General features: G+C 38.7%; 1 protein-coding gene, 1 long non-coding RNA gene and 1 pseudogene across 2 annotated transcripts; 1 reads left to right on the top strand and 2 right to left on the bottom strand.

The window, feature by feature from the left end:
- Positions 798-9,645, bottom strand: LOC109711559 (annotated as a pseudogene).
- On the bottom strand, positions 6,665-7,751 carry LOC109711561. The gene is made up of 2 exons (XR_002216640.1): positions 7,620-7,751; positions 6,665-6,898 (listed from the first exon to the last, which is right to left on the bottom strand). It is a non-coding gene; the product is annotated as an uncharacterized LOC109711561 (long non-coding RNA).
- Positions 19,107-21,528, top strand: LOC109711594 (mitogen-activated protein kinase kinase 5-like). The gene is made up of 2 exons (XM_020234731.1): positions 19,107-19,816; positions 19,995-21,528. Exons 1-2 carry the CDS (start codon positions 19,348-19,350, stop codon positions 20,552-20,554), a joined length of 1,029 nt encoding a protein of 342 aa, XP_020090320.1. The 5' UTR covers positions 19,107-19,347; the 3' UTR covers positions 20,555-21,528.

The raw sequence follows: 21,993 nt of genomic DNA, 5'->3' as shown, positions 1-21,993 counted from the left end.
CTTCTATGAGGGCTTTGGGATTATTAAATTCTACTTAAGTAGCATTGGGTTTGACAATCAACATCTTGACTTAGTAAAGTCTGCTTAGTGAACATGTGGCATCAGATTCTTGATATCTTGAAGGCATTGACTAAAGTAAGGATATTAAAAAAAAATTGCTTTCGCTGTTTATAGAGACCAGATACATTCCAACTCCATTGATTTAGGCTTCACATGAACCTCATGTAATTTTTTATATGTTGAGTAGTACAACATAAAATAATACAAAAGTTTAGGCTGAAACTTTCATGGAAATTCCATGGAGAATGTCAATCATTAAGATAAGAGGTTTTAGTAGGATTCTTTGAAGTTATTAACATCCTCTGGTCAAATCAATGGACTTTTATTACATTTGAAGATTCAGTTCTTGACTGTTTCCAACTGTACTTCCCTTTTCTCCTTTATTTTCTGAATCAGAACAAAAGTTAGAGAACTTGTTCTAGAATCAATGATACACCTCTGAAATGTCTTCTTTTTACCTCCTATTTATGTTATTTTTAATTCATCAAGAAGAACAAAAAAGAAAAGAACTCTTGAGGCTCTTTTTTGGGATCACCTCTAGACTTGAGTTACTAGAATAGATAACACATTGATGATGCTGATTATGCATTTCTATTTACAGAGATCTTAGATGAATTATATATGCTGTAGTCTTTTGTTAGCAGCTTATTCGGAGATAGTTCAATTTCATTTTTCATATTGCAACAATGATGCTTAATTTGCTTGAAATGAACATTGTTTTCGAGCCATTTGCTAGGTAATATACATGACAACTAGTTACATTGTTAGAAAAATGTTCAAATGAACAACTGAGTGAGTATTAACCTATGGATCTTCCTTTATCTCAACCATTTCTACAGAGGTCTCATCAGGCAGCCGTGAACTGCACGGACTACTCGGTTCCGTAGTCGATGGTCGTTGCGAACTAAAGCTTAGGCTCTCAGGACTCTGCGAGCCATCCAAATCACGAATAGCCGCAGCTTCTCTCGCCCTCGCCTCTTGGTTTGCTTCTTTGTCACTGGCTGCGGGATCGTCGACGTATGTTTTGAATGTAGGAGGGGTGCTCTCCTTCCGGTCGAAGTGCTTGAACCATGCAAGCAGCTTGTTCCAGAAGCTGTTCTCATAAGCAGAAGCTTTAAGTTGATCCCATTCGTTGTAGACAAAGGTTGCGAGGAAGAGTAAGAACATGAGGGTGGAGACTGTTCCGGTGATGAGGAAGAGCCCTCCGAAGCTCCGGAAGTCGAGGCTTGAGGAGCTGAAGCTGTTGCTTGAGCTCGGGCAGGTAGTTGGGTCGCCAAACCATTTCCGTTCGATCTCCGTCATCTCGCTCCCCTCCGTCACGTTCAGAATGGCCCTCGAAATGTCGGGGACCAACGGAGATCCTCGCGGAAACACCTGCAGATCGTAAAAACACTATTCGTTAAAAATTTGGTATTATTTTAATAACTGTGTGTATTCCTGCAAAATTCGAATTTTGTGTTATGTCACTTCAAATCGTATATTTCACAAAGGTATTAACTACCACAAGAATCTTACAATTGCAATGCATTTGTGCTAGAAAGAGTACTTGAAACTATAAAATTGATTGCATATTATTTGGGAAATTGAGTATCTATAGGATCTATGTCGAAATTTAGATTTTGCCAAGATTTGGTGGTAGATAAATTATTTTCTCGGCGATATGCATAATTAGGTTCTATTTTGAGCAAAAATTTAATTAGGAGTGTCGGGTATGAGCCATCAGATAGTACTTAATTAGTCTTGCTTTGATATTGCGCACTGAACTATAGCTGATGTGCTTAGTGAGCATGTATGCAGTGCATGAAATGAGAAAGGAGGAGCTTACGAAGCCAAATCCATCGGTTTTATACACCGTCGAACCGGCCATCATGTAGTTGGCGCGGTACTTTGAGAGGAAGAGATTCAGGTATGGGATCTCGTCAATGATTGCAGCGACCCGTTGGTTCGCAGGTGCTCCCGGCGATAGCGCGTTTGCGTACTCTTCCACTGTGCTATAGTTTATCAGCCTGTTCTTGTCAAAACCCAGTTGATGAGTCAGCAGGCCGAAAACAAAGGAGCCGTCTTGGTAACCGATGCGGTCGCCGTTCTGCAGCAGCTCGGCGATGTCGGTCACCGCCGGCTGCAGCTGCTGCACCGTCAGCATCGATGTCAGGCTCGCCGTGTAGCTCGACGTCAGGATCAGCACCACGAACACCCAGATGATCACCACGAACCGTGATAGATTGCTCTCGAGTTTCTCTCCTTCGAAAAAGAACCAAAAAAAAAAAAAGAAGAAACAGAAAATCACTCAGTTCATTTTCTGTATGTACATCTTTGCTGAATTGTAAAATTGTCTTACATTTGTAGATATAGTTGTGCATTTTTCTTTGGCAGAGTGGCATTTTCATAACTTTAACATTTTCTTTTTTCTTGCGCGTGTGCGTATGCATTATTATCAAGCTTTAGAGCAATTGGTTGGTATCCCTTCTAGGAGAGCATGCGCTCATAAGCGCGAGTTAGTACAACTTCATGGAAATAGTTGTGTAATTTTGCATATTTACAGAAGTAAGTACTTTTTGATGGCGCGCATACAGAAACGACCGAGAATGAGGTGGGTCGAACGTACTGTGAGCGTAGACGAGGGTGGAGAAGGCGAAGTAGAAGGTGATGCCGAGCTGCTGGGAGGGGGTTCCTCGGAACTCGGGGTTGCCGCGGTGCTCGATGGCCCAGACCACGAATCCGGTGAAGCAGAAGAAGGCGATGGAGCTGAGCCAGAGGCCGGCCGTCAGCGGCTTCAGGAAGATCCACATGTTCCCGCCCCGGTACTCCTGCACCGCCACGATCATCGACACCCCCGACTCCGTGTACGGCAGCGTGAAGTCCACATACTCGCTCCGGTTCGCGACGATCGTTATGTCCCCGACCGCCGCAGAGAACTTCTGCTTCCCCAACCCCCCAGTCCATCAGTTGCAAATGCACGAAACCAAACAATTTATTCTCCGAAACTAATCTTAATTGCTTACTAATTCTTGCATGCCTGTCGCTGTAGTTGATTATTTTTAAAACTACAAATTTACCTTGTTGTACACCACGTCCACCAAATTGTCGTAAGAAACCGCGCTGGGATTGAAGGGGACGTACTCGTACGCTACGTCGTACGGCAGCTTCTTCATGACGGCGTCGAAGACGTCGATGCAGAATCCGGTGATCGACGTCCGGTTCGTCGCCGGATCGACCACGACGTCCACGAACTCCTTGAACCCTGGCTTCACCGGCACCGCAATCTGCATCGCCGCCCCGTTCGTCGGCACCACCCACCCTACCGGCACCGCCTTCGGGTCCCCCGGCCACACGATCGTCCTCAGCTCACCTAACCCATTGTCATCATTAACGTTGACCGCACTAGAATTCGGCGAACGTGTTATTCCGGATCGCGGCGTCCAGTATCCGACCGTGTGCGTGCTTCTTCCGACCACGTTCACAATCTCGTAGGCCGACACCTGCAGCTGCCCGTCCACGAGCCGGAATTTGCCTGCCAGGCTGTCAAAGGTGGTGTTCAGAATGGCCGCCAGAAGTGCTGGGCCGGCTTGCGATACACCGAGCCGGCCGAGGTCGGTCGAGTTGTACACCTCCGTGATTTCGTACGGAGAAAATCTCGGTCAGTCGCCGGTCGAGACTTTCGAATTCTGCACCGCAGTCGCGATAGCCCGTGCGGCGTCGTAGGCACGGAGTTGGAGCACAGTAGGACCGGCTGCTCCGACGTCAGGATACTCTCGCCGGAGTCTCGATTTGAACCGCGAAACGAAATGGGCGGATTCGTTGACGAAGGGCCGGAAGCCGACGACTCCCTGCATGGCGGCGATCGCAGCAGGGTCGAGCGTCTCGAGAACGTCGGCGATGCCGTCGGTGACGACCCAGACGTAGCCCCCCGACATCATGCCGACCGCCAAGGCCCGCAGAAAGAGTCGTGCGCCAAGCGCCGGCGGTGTGTGCACGACGAACACGCGCGTCTGCATGGACATGAGCTTGTAGAGCTCAGTGTCGATGCGGTGGTTGGAGGCGGCGGGGGGGAGGACGGCACGGTAGGGGATGCGGGCATTGATGAGGGAGAAAGCATCGATGAGGGAGGGGAGGAGGCCGGCGCCATAGTCGGAGTCCTCGTAGATGGGGACTGCCTCGCGCCAGCTGAAGGCGCGGAGGAAGGCGGCGATCGGGGCTGCCTGGAAGGAGTCATTGGCGGTGGCGCGGACGAAGAAGGGGGTGCGGGCGGGGGACAGGGAGGGGCTGGTGGCGGAGAAGGAGACGATCGGGACGTGGGTGCGGTCGCCGACGTACGCGACGAATGCCGACTCCGTCGAGGTCCAGGGGCCGATGATCGCCTGCACTTGCGCATTCTTCAGCAGGTCCACAGCTGCATGCATGCAGTAAAGAGGTTTAGCAGCAGTACTACGTACCAAAGTTCAAGAGAATTCACAAATTTAAAGTCTAAATTAAAATTTCTCTAACCAACATAAAAATGATTCTAATATTATATTATTCAAGAAATTAATTAATTAGTAAAAAATGGTGTAAGATTAGTCTTAACTCTTGTTACTTTCGTTTTTTTTTTTCAAGTTAAATTTATGACTGGTTTTCATTTTTACTTTTTCTGAGTGTTGATAATTTTTATTCAAAAAATAAAAGACACGAGCTCTCTCTCTCTCTATATATATATAGAGGAGTGCAGCTACTATACTCTTATGAGTATAGTAGCTGCTATCCTCATAACTTCTTAGCCATCGGATCCGCTTTTAGATATGTGCGGGTCTGATGGCTAAGAGCGCCAACGGATGGAAAATGGACTTCTCCGTCCATCTCCGTTTCTCCCATCTTCCCAAAACCCACGGTACGACACGCTCTCCTCCCCTCCTCTCTCTCAATCTCTTTCTCTCTCTCTCTCTCTCTCTGAACTTCATCCGTCTCCTCCCAGCAAGCACCGCGACCACCTTCTTCTCTGATCTCCTCCGTCTTCACCAATTTCATCCTATGGCGATCAGATCCACCATCTTCCCATCTTACCAACACCCTTCTTAACCCTTGCGAACAGCCCTCTCCGATCTTTTGTCGCCCCCGCAGCACCACCACCGGCTCGCTCCTGCGGCGACCTCTAATCCACACTCAACGCCTCCCTCCTCCAACCTCTCCTTGCGTTAGTCGCCCCCGCAACACCACCTTCATCGACTCACTCCTGCGGCAACACTGAACCTACTTCCCCCAGTTGGTGAGATCCTCCTAGCCAAACCCGAAATTTCCTCCCACCTTGCAGCCCAAATCTATACCAATCCGCAACCCCCCAACGCCCTGCTAAAAAAAAAAAAAGAAATTTATTCGTTTGTAATTTTTTTTTTAATGTTCTGGTTAATTTTTTTTATAAGTTTGCCTGTTGGCAGTTTTTCTAATGTCTCTTCATTTTTTTCCCTAAATTTGCTGTTGGTTATTATGCCGACATGGTAAAATTTTGAATGAAATTGATACATTCTTCTTTCTATCACCTGTTGATTTCACTCTGGACATGTTAGCGCGTCGGTAAGGATTGCATTTGGTTTTCCCAATACAGATTCTTCAACTATTGATTCACTCTGGACATATGTGCCTGGGCAGGTCAACACTCTGTTTTGACTTCAAAACAGCTGTTGAGTTGGTGTGAAATCAGCATTCTCTTATTAGTATTCATATTATGGTGATAAAAATATTTTTAATTTGTGATTTTTTTTAGGATATCAATGACATATTAGAGAGGAAGACTTAACGATAGTGGGGCTATTTGCTGCAAATGTATTGCAAATGTATTGAAATAGCTATTCTAAGAGTTTCATGTCAACCACAATATGAAGAATTGCAATTTTCTACTACTGTTCAAAATACAAAAGTGAAAAGGAGAACTATTGTATAATTTCTTCAAGAACTATACTGAGATATTAGATCATCAAATTGAGCTAAAGGGTTACAATGTTGTATTGTGCATGAATGAGTTATGTCGAGAATGTCGAAAGATTCTGGTTTATATATAAAAAACAAGTCAATTATCCAGTGGAGTATTTAAACTAGAAGCTGTAAGAGATAGATCACGAACTGAACACTCTTCGATTCGTCAAATGTCTCAAAAGTTTTAGCACTCTTTTTGCTGGCCAAATCCTATATATTGAATTCTTATTAACCAAATTATCTACTAAAAATAAATATCCACATATATATCTGAGATATACTGTTGAAACAACTTTCTCAATTATGGATCCACATCTAATCAAATATTTAAGCCTCTTCAAAAGACCTCAATCAGAACCTAGTATAATAAATAAATAAATCTATCCAAAGTTGCAAATTTTCCAATTCCCACATCAAATTCTGATAATTCACATCAATAGGTGCGCTTTGAACCTATATTAGAAAAACCCACATCAAAAGCATCAAATTCTAAACCCACATCAGAAAAACCCACTTCAAATTCTGATAATGCAAGACAAACCCACATTAGAAAAACATCAAAGGGTGAAGAATGATAAAACTTACTATCATTCAGATGAACTCTGAACCCATAAAAAGAAACTAAGGAAACTTGCAGCAACGATTGCCCAGAATCCACACAAAAAGGAACAAGAGCTATACCACCATAACAAGGTTTTTCAATAGTGTCAACAAAAGCTACATTATCAACAAAAATAGTAGTGTCAACAATATCTTTTAAATCAATTTGTTACAGAGCATTAAACCAAAAATAGCTATCCACTTGATAAAAATTATTTGGAGGAACTAGAATCGCCATCCACCGATTCATCACTATCACTTGACTGGCCATCATTATAATCTTCATGTATAGGCTCTAAAATAGGACATCAAGTGTTAGAATTTTAGAATGGCACGTAATAACAAATCAAAAAAAAAAAAATGGTCAACATGTAATAAAAAATCAACAAGCATAACAGAATTTTACCTCTTTATAAGTTCTAATATTGTGTAATTTCTGATTGACCCCTTTGTTGATTCAAACAATCTTGATCTGTTTGTTCAATTTGTTCATTCTTAGAGTTATTATTACTTGCTTCACAGCCATTTAAATTTATTAAAGATGAGCTCCCAATCACACCCTCATCAACCTCAAAGCTTGATGCGTCAACTAAAGAGAGGCCATTCACATCGTAAATAGGATTGTTCGAACATGTTATATCCATTGGTTTTAGCACCATGAAATCAGCATATATAAAACAATTTGACATATAAACATTAAAAAAAAAAAAAAACTTCAGGAGCAATAGAAATTTTTTTTAAAAAAAAAAGCAACTTCAGGAGACCAATATAACAAATCTGACATGTAAACACAAAAAAAAAGAAAAAAATCTACATACAAGAATTGTGGGACTATAGAAAAACTGCCAAACAGGCAAACTTATAAAAAAAATTAACAAGAACATTAAAAAAAAAATTACAAACGAATAAATTTCTTTTCTTTTCTTTTTTTAGCAGGGTGTTGCGGGGTTCCGGATTGGTATAGATTTGGGCTGCAAGGTGGGAGGAAATTTCGGGTTTGGCTGGGAGGATCTCACCAACTGGGGGAAGTGGGTTCAGTATTGCCGCCGGAGCGAGTCGATGAAGGTGGTGTTGCAGGGGCGACTAACGCAAGGAGAGGTTGGAGGAGGGAGGTGTTGAGTGTGGATTAGAGGTCGCCGCAGGAGCGANTATATATATATATATATATATATATATATATATATATATATATATATATATATATATATATGAGTCCGGCTGGGATACTATCGATAGCACCATGTATTTGGTACTATCAAGTTTTCTGCCGTTAGATTTAATCCTTTGACCATTTTCACTCGTTAGATAATACTATTAAACCAATAACTCACTCAACTCTAAAGGGCACACATCATCCCAACCGTACATTTTTTAATCCAAAGGCCGAAAACCTAATAGCACCAAATGCTTGGTGCTATTAATAATATATATTTCAGCCTAAATCTATATATATATATATATATATATATATAAAAGTGAAGATCAAATTTTCAACCATAAAATTGATAGCTTCAAATTCACGCAAGATATAAGTGGTGATCAATAAAATTTAAAGCGAAACATATATATAGAGAAAAAAAGAAAAACTTTTGAGAATTCAGTTAATATTCTAATCCAAAGTTGTGTTTCTTTGACCAGTCAAAGCGTTGAAAAGTCAAAGGTCGTGAGAGCTTAGCATTTGCTTTGAAAGAAGCGGAGAATGACGTACACGAAGTCGCTATTTTAAATATAATTTTAAACAAATAAATTAAAAAGATTAGAATTATTGGTGAGAAAAAAAATAGTTAGGAATTTGAATTCGAATCTCACTAACAATCACAAAACTTATTTCCAAACTTGACGGATTTCAAAAATTCATATCCAAATTCAAAACTGACCAATTTTTCAAAACCTAAAATCAAATCTAAACCAGAAGACTAGAATTCAAACAATTATTTCTGTTTACCATATTTCAAAATATTTATATAAAACTTAAATTTTTAAAATATAAATTTGAATATAATATTAAATTTTAAATTTAAAAGTGAAATTTAAATTAGAGAAATTTTATATTACTATTTAAAGTTTAAATTCAATGTTCATATTGTCAAATTATTTGAAATTTTTCTTATATGAAATGCCAAATTATGAAAGGAAAGATAGAAAAAGCAAAAGAAAACAAAAAAAAAAAAAATTTGAAAATATAGTAGATGTAAAATGACTAAATTGTCCATGTATTAAAAGACAAAAATATTATTTTTTGAGGTACCTGGTAACCGGTACCTGGTAACCGGTACCTCTTCCAAAGTGACCTGCTATTGCAGGTCACAATTTAAAAAAAACTAAATCTGAGTCGTTGAATACGCGTGAATAAACGGTAATAAAAAAAAAAAAGTATAGAAGCATTACTCATATATATATATATATATATATATATATATTGATAAGTACAATCAAATTAATTATTTGATCTTCGTTTAAAAAAAATTTAAAATTTAAAATTAAAATTTGAACTTTAATTCCACACCTGCAGAAGCTGCTCCAACTGCATTCTCCTGCGAGTCCCTGAAATGGAGAACCACCCGTGTGTCGTAGTTCGGATTGGTTCGGTACAAATCGTCGATCGACAGCGAGATGCTCGTCCGGCACATCTTTGCCGACGCCGACGAGAGGTCGAGGATGACTCCGACGGGGACGGGCACCGCCGACGTCGCGTTCTGGGCCTCCGCGACATCCGGAGCCCAGAACCCCAAAAGCAATAAGATGAGGAGGAAAAAGGAAGAAGAGAAGAGTAGAACACCATAATTTGCACTCTCCATATACGTAGGGAGAGTTTTTGTAGCCCCTATATATGGATTGCATAAAAGAAGCATTTTTATATGTGTATATTTGTATGGTTGCTTAACATGGTGGTCGCTATGTACGGGCCACATAAATGAAGGGGAGGAAAAAAGGGACCGAAAGTTTGTATTTTTGCGCTCATGAGGGGTTTGAATGACTTAGGAGAACTGTTAAAGTCTTTGATATTTCTTAAGCTTAACTTGGCCAAAGAGCGATCCATCAGTCGGTACGACACCGAGCGATTCATCAGTCCGTATTTATAAGATTAAGCAGTTGACAGACCTGTGGAAAAAACTTAGTCCAATAGAGTGACCGTACTATATNTGCCTCACCTATGTAGCTTAATTCACTTACTGAATGAATGAAGCAGGTAGCGCGCTACCTTTTTCTCAAAAAAAAAAATTGGCCAAAGAGAAATAATTAAATACCTTCTTTTATTTTCTCCTAGACTCTCTAGAAAAGTATTATAAAGTACAGTTGATAATTAAGTCAGATATTAATTTTAAAAAAACTTCAAATACTATTTCTGCGGCGGTTTCACAGTAAATCAATTTAGTATCTTGTAGTTTTATTTTTATCTTTTTATTATCGGTTTCACTATTTTTTTTCGTTAAATCAATGACAAAGTTAAAACTAAAGGGTATTAAAGTGAATATTCAATAAATCTAGATAGGATATCTAAAATTTTTTGTATATAATTTAACGAAATATTAACGAAAAAGCTGACGAAAAGATAAAAATGAAACCACATGATACTAATTTGATACACTTTAAACTATATGATACTAAAGTGAGAAAGTGCGAAACAACATGAGTGGTATTTGAAGTTTATTCTTAATTTTATTAGCTAAGTAAAGGAGATTCCGTGGAATCGAACTAAAAAATTTACAGAATAGATGTTGGGTTAGGATTGGCTCTGATACCATCATTCTTGAAATCGACTTAATAGGGAATAATTAATTTACAATATCGTGTTTCTATGTGACTTATCAATTACGGCCCCGTATATTCTGAGGTATCTATACAGTGATTCACGACTCATATCCTTATTAGTCCAAGGTTTTTTTTTCTTTCTTTTTTCTCTAACTTAAAATAACAACACATATCAACTCTGGATGATATTGGCCTAAAAAATGCTATATATTTATTTATTTATAAGTATAAATTTTATAACTATTATAAAAAAATACAAAGTTTATAAGATAAATAGTGAATGAGAGCTCTTGGACAAGAGAAATACTTAATTAATTAGCACGCATAGCTTAGAAGTGTTACCAAACATTGCTCGGTTGACCTTGACTTGACTGGGCTCCTGTACCACGCCATTGAATAGAAAAATATGGGCCAAAAAAGTAAATAAATTAAAGTTTTGAGCTACCTCATTGGTTGCAGAGCATTTATTGCGTGCTCCTGGTGTATTCATACATGCACCAAATTCAATGTTTTGACTCCCATTTCACAATCCTAAGTAAAATCGAATAGATACGGTCTGTAATATCTAAAAATTTTATAGAGGTTCGAACACCTATTTGTTTGTGTATTTCCAAAAAAAAAAAGGGAGAAATTTTGAGTCTCTAACTTCTCGGACCTAGTGTATCAATTCCATGGAAGGAGCTTATAGACCATTTTTTTTTAAAAAAAAAGAAGTAAATCGTAAATTTTAAAAATCCTCTACCTAAGCATTAAATATTTTCCAATGGAAGAGTTAAAAATCACATATTGATACTTTTATATATATATATATATATATATATATATAATTTGTCACTATCTAGTGGACTTAAAAGGAGGTAGATGTAAACAAGATCTTGCCCATTTATATTTGGAAGTCCACATTTTGAGTAACTTTTAGCCACCGTTTGGTTGGGGGTTAAGGGGTGGAATAACCCCTTAACCCCTAATTTATACCCAAACACCACTCTTTTGGGGTGGGGTTAGTAAACCCCACTCCAAACCGGGTTAGTGGGGTTTACTAACCCCACTCCCCCTCCCAACTTTAATTCCGCACGCATCCCGAGCCCTCACCTTTTTCTTCTTTATCAATCATTAACCCAACTCCCCCTCCCAACTTTAACCCCGCACGCATCCCGAGCTCTCACCTTTTTCTTCTTTATCAATCATTATCTTCTTATCCCACCTACTCCAACCAAACACTTTTTTTCACTATCCTATACTAACTCCAACCTCCAACCAAACAAAAAAAAATTTTAACACCATTTTAACCCTGAACTTAATCTTATCCCTGGAATAGCTACTTTTTCTTAATCCCGAACCAAACGGGGGCTTAAGGAGTTTTATAAGTACAAAGCAACTTTATTAAACAAGCCCACACTTTGTGTAACTTTTTTTTTTTTTCCAAATGAATCATCGTTAAGATATATAGGTTATAAATCAACAATATTGTGTGAGCACCCATCGTAAGCGATTGATTGATTGAAAAAAAATATATTTTAAAATAGTCTATAGTCAAGTCGAGCTATATATATCTATCGGGCTTTTTTTGCAAATAGCCCCCTGACAAATTTTATTTGCAAAACTAGCCCCATGTAAAATTTATTTGCAAAAATGGCCCTGGCCCTGCCACGCCAGCGCCACGTCAGCGCCACGCGGGCAGGGCCTGGGCCAGGTACGCAAGTTGAACACGGTGATTGGTTCACCGTGTCTAAACACGGTGAACGAATCACCGTGTCCATTGTGGTCTCCCACATCGTTAGTATTGCATTAGACACGGTGATTCATTCACCGTGTCTAAACACGGTGAACTGTTTACCATTTTTGATTCATTCACCGTGTCCAATACAAATCTCTGGACACGGTGATCGATTCACCGTGTCCAATACAAATGTACTCGCCAACTCCGAAAATGGTTAAGTCCGTGTCCGAATACAAGTAGCCAGGCCGTGTTTGGCCAAAAATGAAAGTGAAGGACACGGTGATTTGTTCACCGTGTCTAAACACGGTAAACAATTCACCGTGTTTAGACACGGTGAATGAATCACCGTGTCTAATGCAATACTAACGATGTGGGAGACCACAATGGACACGGTGATTCGTTCACCGTGTTTAGACACGGTGAACCAATCACCGTGTTCAACTTGCGTACCTGGCCCAGGCCCTGCCCGCGTGGCGCTGACGTGGCGCTGGCGTGGCGGGGCCAGGGCCATTTTTGCAAATAAATTTTACATGGGGCTAGTTTTGCAAATAAAATTTATCAGGGGGCTATTTGCAAAAAAAGCCCATATCTATCAAATAATCTAAAAAAGTATTGAGTTGGGCTTACGTTCCAAACCTACTTAAAAACTTCTTTTATACGGCAGTTACTATCAATTCGCTTGAGTCAAATTTTTAGAAAACTTTCACACATATACCTTTCATCTTCCAAGACAATATTTAACCCGAAAAGGATTGTTCCAAAAAAAAACTCCTTGTCCAATATAAAACATAGAAATGTCTTCCTCCAGCAATGGATAGATTATGCATCGAGGGACGGTCCGAGGAGAACGTCTGCGTCCGCTATGCTAACGCTCCAGAAATATGTGATCACTTCTTTCGCAATTGTGTGCATGCCAAATACCTACTCTTCAACGCTGGAGACCCGAAATTGCTAGCCGACCCGCAGAAGAAAGCCAGAGACTTATGGAATAGGATCTCCAACCAAGAAAATGGCGAGACAAGACGGAAGAAACTATCCTTACTGACTGCGACCTGGTGGATAGTCTGGACTGAGCGAAACAAGTCTATCTTCCAAGCAACTTCCCTCGACCCTCTGCGCTCGCTTGACCGTATCAAAGTTTTCGTTTCCAACTGGAGCAATTTCTGCTGAGCGTGGATCTTCTCATGTTCTTCTCTTTTTCTTTTTCATTCTTTTCTTTCTCTCCTTCTTGTCTTTTCCTCGGATGCCTTAGCTGCATATATCCTGTAAGACTAGTTCATCCCTCTTAATGAATAAAGCAGGTATCTCGCTGCCTTTCTCTCAAAAAAAAACAACTTACAATTAAAAATTATGATTTTATGTAAAATGAAGAAGTAAAGATTTGAATTCACACATGAAAATAAGGAATGTGGAGTCAATGACAACTAGACCTGAGACAAGGTCACTTGGCTATTACAAGAATCATTTAAATAATGACCCATTTATTGCTGTGGGGTTTAGAAGTACTGTTGGTTGAAAAAAAAAAAAGAAAAAAAGAATTGAGAAGCATCAGAGTGTAAGTTTGGAGTGATATGAGTTTTGCTATTTCTAACTACAATATCTAAAATAGAATTACTTTAAAAAGTTGAACAATACGATACGAGGATCTTAATAAAAAAAAATTGACGGGTCATTAATTTCCGAATAGCCTACAAATTATAATGGAGGGAATCTCTACGTGAATAATTGTTCTTCTCATTCTAGCTAGTTAATAGCGCGTTTTCTTCTATCTAAGAATAAACATAACATTACTCGTCAGAAGATGATTTGTATAACTCACACTGAAAGTCAGATTCGACCAAATTACTTGGAACAAGAGTTGGAATAGCCTATGATAGAGAGGATTTTTACATGAATAATGTTTTGCTCATTCCAGGTAGTTAATCATGCATTTTCTCCTATGTAAGAATGAACATAATATTACTCGTCAGAAAATGATTCGTACAACTCACACTGAAAGTCGAGCTCGACCAAATTACTTGAAACAAGCTAGAGTCGCACTCGAGTCTAAAACCCGAACCCGGTCGATCAAGCAATATTAAATCTGCTTTTGTTTTTTTTTTTTAAATTCTTTTAAGGAAATTTCTCCTGAAGTTTCATCCAATTTCCTAAGAAAGTGGGCTTGAGCTCCTACCCACAAAACTGGGCTGCTAAGCCAAACAAAGTGTGTCTAAATTTGGGCCACCAAATTAAGCAAACTTAATTAACCCACTAATACTGCTGTCCATAGTAGAGAGACCATGTACATACATTTTTTTTCCAAAAAATTTAAGGGAGTGTTAGTGTTTTCTTACTTTAGTACGTATATATGATTACATTTTTCTCTTTTTGTCAGTTCATTCATTAACTATTTTGTTAAAATATATAGAAAAAACTTCGATATCTTTTACAGAATTTTTTTTCTAGTACTACTTTATGGTTTTAACTTTATTACTGATTTAACATAAAAGTTAACAAAAAGAGTAAAACGAAATTATAAGGTATTAAAAAAATACACTTTAAACCACATGTGTGTTAAAGTGAGAAAACACTAAGCCATAAGAGTAGTTGAGGTTTTTCCTAAAATTTATAGTAATGACATGTCAAGGTACATGTAATTATAATTGTTTGAAAGCTCGCTCATCGACTATGTAAAATGGTTCAGCTCAAACTAAATTTCTAATGAGCTGAGCTTGTACTCAAAATATGTCACCTATCAGAATCGAACTCATGACCACACGATTAAAAGAAACCGCGCTTTTTTGCGGGAATCAAATCTATGACTACATAGTTAAAAGTACCGTGCTCTGCCAGCTGAGAAAAGATGGCTAACAAAGTGGCTTAACTTTGTATAATTTAAAATTAAGAAAAATAACTTTTTAAAGTTTATCAAGATGGTGAAATGATTTGAGACTAAAGAAATCTTGTTCTAGGTGCCATCTTAATTAGTTACGATATTAACATATATATAGAAATTATTGTCCTTGAAAATAATGCTTACTATCTAAGCAATAATTCGCGCTTACGAGGCATTTGTTTAATTGTACTTTCGGCGCAAAAGTTGTTCATCTCATCGATCTGTAAGAGCTGGCGTTTGGAGTGACTGGCAAAGTCAGAGATCGGATGCACGGAGCAATTGGAAGCATATAAGTTGTGAGCATCGTCTCTGACTTCGTGTACGACGTGAAGTTTCTACTTCATTTCCTATCAACTCCAAATTAAGATTAAGTATGTATATACACAACCAAAATTTGCGATCTCCAGTCTCTTGCTATTTCGATAATTGAATATCCTTGCATACCTCTTTTGGAAGGCCAAATAAAAACTGAAAAGTTAAATAATAAACCGCACAAATAATAAGAAAAGAAATCTTTAGAAACAGTTTCTAAACTATAAAACTAAGAATATATAAGACGAAAAATTTAAGTAACTCATGCCACAAAATATATATNATATATATATAAAAGCCAAAATACAAGGTGGATAAAAGCAATTATCATCAAAGCTTCAAAAAAGTGTACTATATGTGCTTCAAATATAGTTTTTGATTAAGAGTTTTTATTTTATTAAGTTAGAAGTAGTGACAATTAATATCCTACTACTTAAATTTGATTTTAGCAAAATGATATTTTGTAACTTTCCAAACTATCAAACTCAAGGAAATGCCGTGGGGTGCAGGGAAGGTTCTTCAACATAGGCCCAAACATATGCAGGTGTGTGCACATGAACATCTCAATCAAATGATGATGTGTCGTATACATCTCTTCGCTCGTCACATCGTGCGGATTTAATTTGGAGGGTGGTGATCTCCTTGTCACATGCAAGGATATTTGGCGGATCATTTAATTTGGAGTGTATAAGTAACATTACCTATTCTAACTTTTTTTTGGATAAACTTCAAATATGCCTCACGTGGTTTCATACTTTCTCATTTTAGTAACTTGTGATCTAAAGCGTATCAAGTTAGCCCTTGCAGTTTCGCACTTTCTCACTTTAGTATCTTAGGATTTAAAGTGTATCAAGTTAGTACTATATGGTTTCTTTTTCTCTTTTTATTATCTATTTCACTAATTTTTTTTTGTTAAATCAGTGACAAAGTTAAAACTAAAGGGTACTAAAGTGAATATTCGATAAATCTAGATAGGGCATCTGAAGTTTTTTATATATAATTTAACGAAATATTAACGGAGGAAAAAAAAAATCAATGACAAAATTAAAACTAAAGGGTACTAAAGTAAATATTCGATAAACCCAGGTAGGATATCTTAATTTTTTTATATATAATTTAATGAAATATTAACAGAGGAGCCGACGAAAAGAAAAAAATGAAACCACGGAATATTAATTAAATTGATGCACTTTAAACCACAGGGCACTAAAGTGGAAAAGTGCGAAACCACATGATACTAAATTGATACACTTTAAACTATAAGGCATTAAAGTGAAAAAAATGTGAAATCACAATGGTAATATTTGAAGTTTTCCAATTTTTTTTTATACATCCATCTCATTTACATAACAAAAAACCTAATACTTCTTTGATTCTTGTTTTATAGTTAAAAAAAAAAAGAAAAAAAAAAAAAAGAAGGGAGAGCTTTGGGACAAAGAATCATTCCGTGAAGTTTAAGCTCGGAACCTCTTACTTTGACGACTTGTGAAATGATTGATCATTTCAAAAGTTTAAGTTGTTATAGGTAGATTTTTTTTAATATTTTGTATTTTACAACTATGTCTTGCATAGAGGTGTGTGTGTATATATATATATATATCATCGATTCGAAAGTTCCAATATCAAAAACAACTTATGCGTACGAAACGCTCTATACTCATAAAAATATAGTAATCCTACTTTATAATATATATATATATATATATATATATATATTTTTTTTAAAAAAAATATTTGTTCTTGTACTGGTGTCCAATGTAGATGCTTGGAATTAGGTATTAGTATTTATTTATTTCTAGGCGAATAAATTATATATATATAATGTACCATAAATTATCTTTGTTGTAACTATTATGCCATATAAAACGTACCATAAATTAATAAAATAGTAGTATTATATTAACATGATATTTGTTTAAAAAAATATTTGTTCTTGTACTAGTGTCCAATATAGATGCTTAGAATTGGGTATAGTATTTATTTATTTCTCGGGGAATAAAAAAGTTTTTTTTATGATAGCGAAGACTTTCTCTTTTTTAAAAACCATTAAGATGGTTGAAGTATTTGGATTAATTTAATCCAATATATAACACCCCAATCCACATCTAAAGTTTAAAATTTAACCCCCCAACAACTCCTTTTCTTTTCTTTTCTTTTCTTTTCCTTTAAAAAAGTTTAAATTTGTAAAACAAGTTGATGGTGTGTACTACCTAAGTCACTGCATGGGTCCAATTCCTTTTTCCTGCATGGTGGACTTTGTTGATTTGGTGGGTACAATAAATACATCATGTCATGGTCCAAAATTAAACTAACCCCTAGTTTGAAACATTCTCATCAAACAACACCACCCCAATTAAAATGTAAAAACTCTCTCTCTCTCTCTCTGAGTTGTGAAATTCGAAGTCTAAATTTGAAATCAACTAATGGAAAGAAACTTCAAGAAGGGAATTGAGAATAAATGATCAAAGTAATTAAAAGATAAGTAGAGAACCCACATGTCAACTACCACCCAGGATTTTATGGTTATGAGTCAACAATTGGTATGATTTTAGGGTAGAAATTTTCTAAGTTGACAAGTTACAAATGGAACTAAGTCATGCCACATACATTAGAACCGCGTATGTAGGTCAATTCAAACACGACCATTTGACAATCAAATTGAATCTCTACGTCTAATTAAGCACGATCCAATATATATATATATATATATATATATATATAATCGCTATTACACGAGTTATTATTGATGAGTCAGACAGGTTGCGTGAGCCAACTAAAACAAAAATAGTTTAAAAACAAATTAAATGCATCAAATTTATTTAGTTTAAATTTAAATATACTAATTATTTCGTATAAGCACATGATTATGTGAAGAACTGTAGTCTCTACACAAAGAATGAGAGACAGATCAAGATCAAGGAAGATGAATATGGGTATGGTTGAGTGGCTTGAAGAATGGAATATGTGTATTCATTCATATTATTATATAATATGTTTAATTTCTTGGTCAATTAATTAAGTAGCTAGGTAGAAAAAACAAATTTACATAAACCATTTGGACCCTTGCATATGCGTTAACACCAACGTGTACATCAACATAAGGTACATCTCTCCCAATATCATGGTCAACTTATATATTACACACACCAAACAAATCTCTTATTAGTTTCATTTGTCAAAGCACGTGGATTGGACTCTTAACTCAAAACTACCAAAACAACATAAATAGTCCAAATTAAACGTCCAATGTAACGTGTTGGTCTCGCCAAGTTAGATTTCTAAAATCCATTAAACTTTATACATACATACAAAAAATATTACCATAAAAACTAATTATATCTGTCTATTTTTATTATTATTATTATCATTATAAGAGACAGAGAAAGCTCTTAGTCTGCAATTACATAAAAAATTTATAAACACATAAACTGTTATTAAATAACTTATTCTATCAACTAGATATATATATATATATATATATATGTAATGCTACTTTTGATTATGAATCAATGTGAGGTCACTTTACACATGTTGCTAACTAACATGAAACACTTTATAATAATAATAGTTATTCTCTTACGTACACATTGAAAGTAAACTGCTTTAATGCATCCCCTAATCCAATAGATNGTTTGGGATTGGAGATACAGCGTTTCCACATATAGATATATATATATTTAGAGAGAGAGAGAGATGAGGAGTTGGGAACTTGGGATTCGTTTTTTTTTTTTTTTTTTTTAAAAAAAAAAAAAAAAAAAAAAAAACCAAGTCAAAGGAGCAAAAGCTAGTAATAAGTGCCTAATTCCTCCAACCCTTCTCCTCTCTTTTTCACTATATATATATATTATAATATATATATTATATTATATAATATAATATAACCATACTCCCCAATTCATGTATTTTATTGTTATTATCCACATTATTATGTGCTTCTCCTTTCTCTCTCTCTCTCCTCAGTCCCCTCTTATTATGCTTAAACCTTAATCCTCTCTCTCTCTCTCTATTCACTTATTCGCTCCTCTTGTTCTCTACTCCCTTATTCCGACCGGTCTCATTAAAGCGAACCGAAGCGGAGCGAACCATGCGAGCCGGACCGGTTCGGACCGGGCGGCAGGCGCAGACCGGGGCCGCGGAGAACCGGGCCCGGCGCCGCCCCGACCTCTCCCTCCCCCTCCCCGTCCGCGACTCCTCCTCCGTCGCCGTCCCCCTCCCTCTTCCTCTTCCTCTTCCTCCTCCTCCCCCTCTCCCCTCCTCCTCCTCCTCCTCCTCCTCCGCNGCGCTAAGGCGGCTCGTGGACCGCCCGCTGCAGCCGCTCGTCGCCGAGCCTGCGCTACGCCGCGGGGAGCTCCCTCGGGGGCAGGTACATGAGCTCGTCCTAGAGCTAGAGGGGGCGCGCCAGCGTGTACCGCACCGTGGCGTGGTGGCGCCCCAGCAGGCACCGCGCGTCCTAGAGCTAGAGCGCCGCCTACGCCTCGGCGTGGCGCAGCAGCACGCAGGGCACCTCGTGGAAGTCGCGCATCTCGTCGGGGCTCCCGGCCACGGCGTGGTAGGTGTGGCACGGGGGCGAGGGCGAGGGGTGTGCGGCGTGCGCGAGGTCGAGGCGCTTGCTGCCGCAGCGGCGGTACCGGTGTCGGCGCCCGCGGCGTCGGTACCGCCTCCTCCTCCTCCTCCTCCTCCTCCCCTCCTCCAGATTTTCTTCTCCGCCTTCTCCTTCTCCCTGCCTAGCAGGAGGAGAAGCAGAAGCAGAAGAAGAATACCTCCACGGGCGCCGCATCGTCCACCGCGACATCAAGCCCTCGAACCTCCTCGTCGACGCCGCCGCGCGCCGCGTCAAGATCGCGGATTTCGGGGTGGGGCGCATCCTCGCGCAGACCCTGGACCCGACCTGCAACTCCGCCGTGGGCACCGTCGCGTACATGAGCCCCGAGCGCATCAACACGGAGCTCAACGACGGCAACTACGACGGCTACGCCGGCGACATCTGGAGCTTCGGCCTCAGCATCCTCGAGTTCTACTTGGGGGCTTTCCCCTTCGGGGACGGCCTCGGGAGGAGGGGGGATTGGGCCTCGCTCATGTGCGCCATTTGCTACGCCGACCCCCCCCAGGCCCCGCCCACCGCCTCCCGCGAGCTCCGGAGCTTCGTCGGCTCCTGCCTCCAGAAGGAGCCCTCGCGCCGCCCCACCGCCGCACAGCTCCTGCAGCACCCCTTCATCACGCAATACTACGGTTCTCGCAACGCCGCCGCCGCCACCTCCTCTTCATCGTCGTCATCGTCATCTCGTTGGTGATGGTAATGATGCATACATTCAATTTGGTTACTACTTACTAACTATGAATGAATATATCTGATCCCCCTATAGTAGTAAAAAGGCGCTCTTTTTATATCAAATTCTTAGAAAGGAGAGAAATTAATGTCTTGTTGGCGGTAAAAATCGGATTTTTCCCAATTAGGTTTATGAAAAAGCAGTGTTTCTTTCCCTCCCTGTCACAACTCGACCCGCTGTGCCCAAATCACTGGTCAAAATATTTAAGCCCAGTTATTATACTCTATATTCTAATTATATATACTTAAGTCCAGTTATTATTACTAAGCGTGTGAGGCCTCATATATTCTACCCGCTAATAATAAAAACTCGTTAGGTTCAAACCACTCGCCCAAAATACTTAAGTTCGGTTTTTATTACTAGCGTGTAAGGCCTCATTTTTTCATTCAATAGACTCTCACGCTTTCAATTGGTATTCGGTTCTGATACCAATTATAACGATCCAACCCGTTAGCAATAATAGCTCATTGGGCCTATACCACTGACCCAAAAATGCTTAAGCCTAATTATTATTACTAGCGTGTGAAGCCTCAAATATTCTAATCTAAATCATTTTTCCATCGATGTGGAAATGTTGGGGCGTTACATTTTCAATCATTGTTTCCTTGTTTACCTTTATTGTTTGATGACGTAGTAATGGTATTATGGGTTTCAAACCTTCAAATTTGGGTTAGAAGTCACACGGGGGATTATTCTTTTCTTTTTTCCTTTTTTTGCTTAGATTAATGGAGGAATGAGGAAGAGGTGGTTGAAAAGGAAGAAGAAAATGATGGTGTGCCTGTTCTTGGCTGTGTGCTATATTCTCTCCAAGGATTAGAGTTGATGATGATGAAATTGGAATCAATCCCTTTTCTTTTCTTGCTCTCCTCTCTTTATTCTTGTATCATCTTTTCTTACTATTCTAATCAAATGTATGGTTGGTTTTTGTTCTGGTTGTCTCTCTTTTTTGCATATTTCAATTTATCAGTGTAGTTGGTGTATTAGTTTAGCATAGATTCCCTTTGGCAACAGCAGATATGAGATACCAATATAGGGTCATTGGAAGAGGAAAAGAACTCTTTTTGGTGGAGAGGGAAATATGCATAGAAATGGATATTCTATAAAAGAGTAAAAAGTAATATACAGATACAGAAAGATGCAAAGAACCCCATTTATGGAGGTAATGGTCCAGGAAAGGTATGCAGTGTCCTCTAGATCCCAAAAGAGGATACTTTTAGGAGGGGTTCTTCATACATGATTTAACTGGTGTTTTAATCAAACTAATTTCTGTACAAGAAAAAAAAAACTTTTAAATTTGCAAAGTATTGGTTTGCCGGCCTACATTGAGTGCTTAGCTTAGATGAAGAGCATCTAACCTCTCCTGAAACATCCGAGGAAAGGATGCTGGGAAAGAAGAAAAGAAA

This window comes from Ananas comosus, linkage group 6 (genome assembly GCF_001540865.1).
Source record: "Ananas comosus cultivar F153 linkage group 6, ASM154086v1, whole genome shotgun sequence".
Classification (NCBI taxonomy): domain Eukaryota; kingdom Viridiplantae; phylum Streptophyta; class Magnoliopsida; order Poales; family Bromeliaceae; genus Ananas; species Ananas comosus.
The sequence above is the reverse complement of the archived record's forward strand: the minus strand, read 5'-3'. Positions and strand labels throughout refer to the sequence as shown.